The following is an 8086-nucleotide window of genomic DNA, read 5'->3' as shown; positions in this document are numbered from 1 at the left end:
AGCACTGACGTTATCTACTCTATTGTTGTTGGATCTTTTGTTAATGTTTATAAGAAATGGACGAAAGCAACACTTACCTACACAGTGCCTTCGAAGTGGCTATCATTCCGACGGATCTCCATCATGAGGAGACGATAATCAAAGCAGCCCAGTCACTGGACTGTCTACACAAAACAATCAATTCAATATTTGAGAGAATCGATGCTCGGTTGGAAAGGAATGGTGCCAAAGTACGGGAAATAAACCTGCGAGTAAAACGGGCGCAGGAAAAAATCGATGCACAATTGGTTGGCTCCAAAAGGGCCATCAAAATCTTCGCACCCGCCCGTTTCCCGGCCAGTGACGTTCTAGCAAAGATTCCGGCCACCTTTCCTCAGGTGGCTCAAAAGCTAATGACCGAACACCAGAAGCAGGAGCAGGCGCAGACAGATTTCCGGCAAAGATGCAGTGCTCCATGCTCGGATCTCAAGCCAGATGATGAGCTGGTCCTCTTCCATGTAAGAGCTGAGGAGCAGTACGAACCGCCTTTGGTTAGTGATCGGAAAATGACCAATCGCTCTTCCGGCCTGGGTGATTTGCCCTTAGCCGGGGTCAAATCTGTGTCGTCTTTGTTGAGGTTTAATACAAATGAGTTTGCTTACGGAGAGGATTTGAATGCGTGGAAGCGGTGTCTGCCTCCGCAAATTCAGAAGCGCGGAGGAACCCATTTAAAGAAGCCATTGGCGACGGGAGAGCAACTTCTGGCACCGGCCCCACACTCTTTGCATTATGGAGCCACAAAATTAGTTACACCGTCAGGAGATTTGCGTTATACACCGATGGCTCAGGCTGCTCCGGCTATTGACGTGCCGCTGGATTTGCCTGACTTACCGGGAATAGCCAAGGATTTGCAGTATGAACCGGTTGAAGAACCAGCGCGGATTGCCCCATCCGAGCAGTTTAACGATCTCCCAGATTTGCCGGGCTTAAGTGATGTGGAAGAGGAAATTACAGTGCAAGCAGTTGCAGCTCAGATGCACATTCCTATCCCTATTAAGAGAACGTCGGGATCTATGTCAACTAGTCCACCTCCTCCGCCACCACCACCACCGCCGCCACCTCCACCCCCGCCGCCAATGTCAGATTTGTCAAAAAGGCGAAACTCTCAATCACTACCGCCTTTACCCACAAGTGGCGCGATTAAACCCCTTTCACCATCACCTGAAACGCCGCTCATCATGCCCAGTACACTTCCACCTGCTGCATCGCCTAATCCACGTTCCGAACTGATGGAAGCCATAAGAAACGCTGGTGGAGCACTTGGTGGCCGTCTACGCTCTTCAGCAGCTGCTCCGCTGGATGTGGTTGATACAACCAGACACAAAGCTGGATCAGCTGCTGTAACTGGCGATCTCATGGCTGACTTGCATAACAAGCTTATGCAGAGGCGCAAGGGAATCTCGGGCAGTCAAAATCCCAATGATGCAAACCTTGCCAGTGGTAATCCCATGATGGTTCAGTTATCCCGCGTCATACCTCCGCCCGTGCAACCACGGAAAAATTCTAACACAAACTCCCAGTCCAGCGAGGATGACGACGACGCCTGGTCAGAATAGGAAGACCACAGGGGGAGAAATATAGCCTTATGTTCTGCTCATGATGTGCCTTGCATGGCTTTAAGCACTTAGCCAAATTTACTTTTATTATGCTACTCAACGACCCGCAAAGCGAGCATTCAAAATTATTCAAAAGTTTAAATAAATCAACGAAAAAGAAAAAAGTCGAAAGTGTAATATGTACATATGTTATCTACGCGTGTAAAAAACTATCAAATCAGCTGTTTTTTTGGTTATTTGATTCATTCACATTTGATTTTTTGGTTTAAGCATGTCCCATTCCTCGGACGATATTAACGACTTGTTCGACGACATAGTACTGACCGAGGAGAAACACGCTCGTTTAGGCTACAACGAAGGCTGGAGCGAGGGTCAGGCTCAGGGAAATAGCGAGGGCTATAAACTTGGTTACGCTCAGGGAGTTCAATTGGGCGAAGAGCTGGGCAGCATTTACGGCGAGGTGGTGGCTCATCAGCAACTGCCACATACGGACAAGGTGAAACGATCCTTGCAACAGCTGCGATTGCTTATCGAACAGTTTCCCCGCACCAACGACGAGAAGGCAGATATTATTGGGGCCGTAGAAGTTATCCGGAACACGCATCGTCGTTTGTATGCTCAGTTGGGCACAAAGAACACAAAGCCAATTGTTTCATCCTCTGAGAAAGAGGAGGTAAAGGATTATAGCTTCTAGAAGGAAATGGCAAGAGTTGGCGTGGCCCAATTGCATCAGCGTCTTGATGGTTTATTGGCTTATTTGCAGCCATATTGGGATTTTCTCAATTGCCACATGGTCAATTATCTAACGGACAAGCATTGGATAAGTTTTGTGCCCGAGGAGCTGAGACAGGAACTGGAATGTGAAGAAGATATTAATCTGGCTATAGAAGAACTATTTTGGAACAGGAAACAGGGAGAAAGTGAAAGATTTCCGAATTGGTTAAAATTTCTGCGAAGAGGAGACCAAGAACACTTGAAGCATTTTAAAGATGTAATTACTACCCTTGAAGAATTATGTGGAGGAAATGAAAGCATGCAGCAACTCAGTATCAAGGAGTTCATGAGTGCTAAGAAGTGTCATGAGGTAAGTTTTGAGTTTTAGTAGCCAGCAATGGTTTCATATTTCATCTACATTAGGTCGAACTCACTGCATCGCTAGTAGATCGGCTCATCCAAAGTACTGGTGAAGCAGAAAATTTCTACGTTGTCGATGCCGGCGATGGCAAGGGTTATCTGTCCTCACGGCTGGCTCTTCAATATAAATACCGTGTGCTTGGCATCGATGCCAATGCAGCTAACACCGAAAATGCACTGGAACGCAATCGAAAATTACAGGCAAGTTCGACTATATAAATTAATGTATATATTTTATTTCATTGTACATAGACTTAAGTGTAAGTTGTATTTGTGATTCGGCATCAATCTCGCATCTCGCCTTCCTCGTCGTCATCCTCCATGCCTTTGATGTACAGCACATTGTTGCAACGTATCAGCACTTCACCCAGATTACCAGTGACGGAGCCCTCAATCACCTCCTCCGTATTGGCCAATTGCATGTTCATATAGCCATCCACCGACACCAGGAAGCCTTTGTATTCCTGGCCCCATTTAAGTTTCACAAGCACCGGTTTGCCAGTCAGACCATTAAGAAATGGCTTAGGGTTAATGGGCATACCAGCCGACATTTTGTTTATTTATATTTTTTTACTTTTTGTTGGAATGAAAATTTTGCCGGCGAAGCGTGCAGAAGCGTGAGTGTTAGAGATGAGCGTATTAAGGAACTAAATGGTCGATAAACGATTTTTCTGTAAAGTTAACAGAAATTTAACAGTACTTTTAACTGGATCTGAATAATGTTAAAAATCAAATTTGAATTTTGTTTATATTTTAGCGTGCCTGGAACGGTCTAACTGAACGTGCCGAGCTGGAAAGCCGTGGAATACCACCCAAATGCCGAGATAAACAATCTTCGCCAAAGGATTTGCCCAGTTTACAGAACTACAAGACAACATCAAGATTTATTACAACTGAACTGAATTTGAACCAACTCTTAGCTGAACAATTTACTGAGTTTTCAATATCGCCCAGTTCCCCCATATGCCTGACGGGGTTGCACACTTGTGGCAATCTCGCTGCCACTTGCCTTCAAGTCTTTCATTCCCAATCACAATGTCAGATACTCTGTAATATTGGTTGCTGTTATCATTTGCTCAAGGAAACTTTTTCGCAGCAAGAATTCTTTGGCAATAAGTCAGTAATGGATTTGCAAACAGACTGTGGATTTCCACTCAGTCGTTATCTTCAAAACCGACAAGTCCGTATGGGCCGTAATGCCCGAATGCTGGCTGCCCAGTCAATTGAGCGTACTCTCAATGCGAAGGATTTGCCAAATATATCACTCTATTACAGGGCTTGCCTCGAGGTTCTTGTGTGTCGGCATGCACAGAACTTGAAAAACGAACTGCAAGTTGGAAAAGTGCGTAATTTCAAAGATTTTTCAGATTATATACAAAAATGTGCAAAAAAATTGGATGCGAAGTGGTTAGACGATGTCAATACAGACGAGCTAAAAGCTTTACTTCGAGACTATTCCCTGGATAAGCATTATTTGGAACTATTTTATTTATTACGCATGACATTTGCTCCTGCACTGGAAAGTTTAATTCTTTTAGATCGCCTTCTGTACCTAAAGGAACTTGGCTATGATCGCAGCTATATTGTTGACCTATTCGATGCTGTTATATCTCCACGTCATTATGCAATTATTGCTTTTAAATCTTAGCATATGAAGATTGATTTTGATTGATGACAATTTAGCTTTGCCCTCTGTTTAAAAATAGGAGTGAAACTAAAACTTGTTTTGGGAAACAAATAATTATTGATAAGCATGCAAAAGTGTAATTAGAGAAATAATTTTTATACTTAAATATATATGTACTTCTTAAATTAGGTATAAAATAAACATTGCCTAAATTTGTAAATTAGTGTATTTAATACAATTCCTATTTGTTTATCATCAAGGTATATTTGGTTATCATCAAGTACCAACGTGCTCCGGTAGGACTTTTTATCTGTAGTAGCTGATAGAGATAGAGCACTTCAAAGCTTTTCTATGCACATCGCAATCTTAGAATTACTTCTCTTATATACAGACACATTCGGGTTTTTACAATCGCAATCTGAGTCTTGAGTTTACCTATAAATACGCGAGCAACAATTTTATTTGCATTAAGTGTGCTTTCAACAGTGTTTCGGTTCATATACTTATACGAGTGATTAAAAAGTGTCTATTAGATTTCGGTTATAGCCAATTGTATACCAGGTCAGTATTCGATTAACAAAAGTAATCATGACAAAGCATCAAAGATAATGATGTTGAATACATTTAATCGGAAGGACCGACTACCAGGTTTAATCAGTTTAAATTTGTTTATAAGTAACAGTACAACTTATACGACAATCCAGCATTAAAAGGACCGATTACCTATTTCCAATGACAAATCGCTATTTCAATTTAAAACTTAAAGCAATGGATCGATTTAATACTTACAAAGCATCAAATATAGTGATCGTTTTAGTAACAAAAAAACATTTAAACAACGGATCGTTTGACTTTCCTTCAACCAATCGGAAGGACAAATAAATTTTTAGAATTATAATTTTTTTTTATCGAAAAAGTTAACCGGAAGGATCGGTTAAAATGATTCAGTGACAAATTAATTCAATGATTTTTTAGATAAAGTTAACCGGAAGGATAAATCAATTATTTATACAACACACAAATCAATTTGTAAAGTGTTATTGGAATTAAATAACCGGAAGCGTCGTTTACACATTTGACTAATCAGGTTTCTAGTAACATTTTTGCAACAAGTTAGTATAATGGAACTGCCAATTCCGCCACAAAGCTGTTTATATAATGTTATTAAACCAAGTAGATTAAATAAATAAACAAAAACAAGCCCCCACCTTATTAGTCTGAAGCGCGCGGAATAATAGGCTTATCATGTCAAAGTCAAGTGCTCCTATCGGTACAATTCAGGTTGAAGTGGCAAAGGTTCAGAATTTTAACAACCTTTTAATCTGTCTAATAAACTTTCTTTTAGAGCGCCTCGTGTAATATGGCGTTAACCGAGGCATTGCTGCTTATTGCGGCCGGTTTGGGCGCCATTTACCTGTGGTTCCAGCGCAATCACAGTTATTGGCAGCGAAAAGGCTTACCTTATATACCGCCGACACCGATTATAGGCAACACAAAGGCAGTATTCAAGTTGGAGAACTCATTTGGTTTGCATTTATCCGAGATTTACAATGATCCTCGAATGAAGAATGAGGCTGTAGTGGGCATGTATTCGATCAATAAACCTGGTTTGGTCATACGTGATCCGGAGTTGGTTAAGTCTATACTGATCAAGGATTTCAATCGTTTCCACAACCGATATGGGCAATGCGATCCACATGGCGATCCTTTGGCCTCGAATAACTTGTTCTTTGTACGGAATAATGCCTGGAAGGAGATGCGGACCAAGTTAACTCCTGTCTTCACCAGTGGCAAGATCAAACAGATGTATTCTCTGATGTTAGAGGTAAAAAGAAGACGACGAAGGAAAATCGTGTCTATATAATTCTTGTTCTTCTATTAGATTGCTGACGATCTGGAGCTACATTTAAGCAAATATCCCAACAAATTTATAACGGAAATCAAAGAGGTGTGTGCCCAGTTTACTACTGATACCATAGCATCCACCGCTTTTGGCATTAGAGCCCATAGCTTGCACAATCCGGACGCAGAGTTCCGTTATCATGGAAGGAAACTGTTCACGTTTACGCTTTCTCGTGCCAAGGATTTCTTTGTGGCCTTTTTTGTGCCCAAATTGGTGGGGCTATTCAGGATTAAATTCTTTGCACCTGAGTTTTCCCACTTCATGAGAAGCACCATCAGCCATGTGATCGAAGATCGAGAGCGCACTGGTACAGTTCGAAACGACTTGATCGACGTCTTTGTGGGTCTCCGCAAGGAGGCTGCTCAGGAACCCAATAAGCCACATTATGCTCGTAATAAGGACTTTTTGGTGGCGCAGGCAGGATTGTTTTTCACAGCTGGATTTGAGACCTCGTCCTCCACCATGTCGTTTACCTTATATGAAATGGCCAAGCATCCAGAGCTACAGCAGCGTCTGCGTGACGAAATCGTTGGGGCTCTTGTAGAAGAGGGGGGCAAGTTGTCCTATGAGCGAATCAATTCACTTGAATATCTGTCAATGGTGGTCGACGAAGTGCTTCGCTTATATCCGGTGTTGCCCTTCCTGGATCGCGAATATAAAAGTGTCAAGGGTGAGCCTGACTGGTCTCTTAAACCATATTATGACTTTAGTTTGGAGAATGGTACGCCGGTGTTTATTCCAATTTATGGACTGCAACGTGATCCCAAGGTAGGACAACCAAATCGATAATAATAACAGAGTTTTTAATATTATTTTATTACAGTACTGGCCAAACCCTAATCAATTCGATCCCGAACGATTTGCACCTGAAAACCGTAAATCTATTGATACCAGAATCTATCAGCCTTTTGGTTCCGGTCCGCACAATTGTATTGGCAGTCGCATTGGCTTGCTGCAGACCAAACTTGGATTGGTGCACTTCCTCAAGAATCACTATGTGCGTACTTGTGCGGATACAATTAAGGAAATGAAATTCGATCCCAAGGGATTTGTCCTGCAGTCATTGACGGGTATACACCTAGAGACTGTCAATGATTGCCTTTACGATGAGAAAGTGAAACAGTGAAAAAAATGTATAAATTCTTATCAAAAGGGGCGCCAGATTTAAAATCTGGTGGAATCTCCTTGAACTTCATATTAAAATTACGCATTCAATAAATAAAATAAAAATTCAAATTGATATGTTTATTAAAATGTATTCTAATTAATAGATTAGATTAGTTAAATCGATGATCAAGATGATCTACATATATAGTATATGAATAAGTTCTCGGCTAAATTTGATTTAGATGGAATAGTTCACTTACAGATTACAATTGAGGCCACATAAACCCAGTCAAGTGAATCTGATTGCCAGACGTTGAACCTAAAGATCGTTTGTTGACTCATTTGTGGAAGTGCGACCGGGAAAAGGGAATTGGAGATTGGGACGTGGGACAATTGGTTATTATTTTTGTTTGATCAGACACGCAAATTGCCAATCAAATTGCATTCCAAGATGTACGAGGTGGGTGACAGCGAAATGTTTTCTCTCCGAATTTAAAATAACAAAACACGCAAGTCGCTAGAGTTAGTAGCACAACAGTTGTCAACGATCCTACTCCAATATCTATCCGCATCATTCAAACCCTCTCTCTATACATATCTCACTTTCAAGTAAGTTCTCAAGGTCCATAGGAACGCGCTTCTTCCGCACTGTGGCACATTAAAGAAATAAGATAAGAAAAAAGTCCTATTTTTCATTTACAGATTCATTTAAATGAAAGA

At 41.4% G+C, this 8086-nt stretch overlaps 5 protein-coding genes across 5 annotated transcripts; 4 read left to right on the top strand and 1 right to left on the bottom strand.

Moving 5' to 3' along the window:
* The first annotated feature begins 37 nt into the window (after positions 1-37).
* On the top strand, positions 38-1836 carry LOC6643328 (WASH complex subunit 1). The gene has a single exon (XM_002066049.4). The coding sequence runs from the start codon at positions 57-59 to the stop codon at positions 1593-1595; it is 1539 nt and encodes a 512-aa protein (XP_002066085.1). The 5' UTR covers positions 38-56; the 3' UTR covers positions 1596-1836.
* LOC6643329 (protein LTO1 homolog) lies at positions 1820-2289 on the top strand. The gene has a single exon (XM_002066050.3). It carries the CDS (start codon positions 1867-1869, stop codon positions 2287-2289), a length of 423 nt encoding a protein of 140 aa, XP_002066086.1. The 5' UTR covers positions 1820-1866.
* A 6-nt stretch (positions 2290-2295) lies between these two features.
* Positions 2296-4516, top strand: LOC6643330 (probable methyltransferase-like protein 25). Its single transcript, XM_002066051.4, has 3 exons — positions 2296-2679; positions 2733-2930; positions 3487-4516. Exons 1-3 carry the CDS (start codon positions 2296-2298, stop codon positions 4375-4377), a joined length of 1473 nt encoding a protein of 490 aa, XP_002066087.1. The 3' UTR covers positions 4378-4516.
* LOC6643331 (small nuclear ribonucleoprotein F) lies at positions 2936-3379 on the bottom strand. The gene has a single exon (XM_002066052.4). The coding sequence runs from the start codon at positions 3278-3280 to the stop codon at positions 3014-3016; it is 267 nt and encodes an 88-aa protein (XP_002066088.1). The 5' UTR covers positions 3281-3379; the 3' UTR covers positions 2936-3013.
* A 376-nt stretch (positions 4517-4892) lies between the features above and the next one.
* Cyp6g1 (cytochrome P450 6g1) lies at positions 4893-7385 on the top strand. The gene is made up of 4 exons (NM_001364532.1): positions 4893-4917; positions 5702-6181; positions 6239-7027; positions 7083-7385. Exons 2-4 carry the CDS (start codon positions 5717-5719, stop codon positions 7383-7385), a joined length of 1557 nt encoding a protein of 518 aa, NP_001351461.1. The 5' UTR covers positions 4893-4917; positions 5702-5716.
* Positions 7386-8086: the final 701 nt, after the last annotated feature.

Source organism: Drosophila willistoni, assembly GCF_018902025.1.
Source record: "Drosophila willistoni isolate 14030-0811.24 chromosome 2L unlocalized genomic scaffold, UCI_dwil_1.1 Seg168, whole genome shotgun sequence".
NCBI lineage: Eukaryota > Metazoa > Arthropoda > Insecta > Diptera > Drosophilidae > Drosophila > Drosophila willistoni.
Note: the sequence above shows the minus strand (reverse complement) of the source record. Positions and strands in the feature narration are given on the sequence as shown.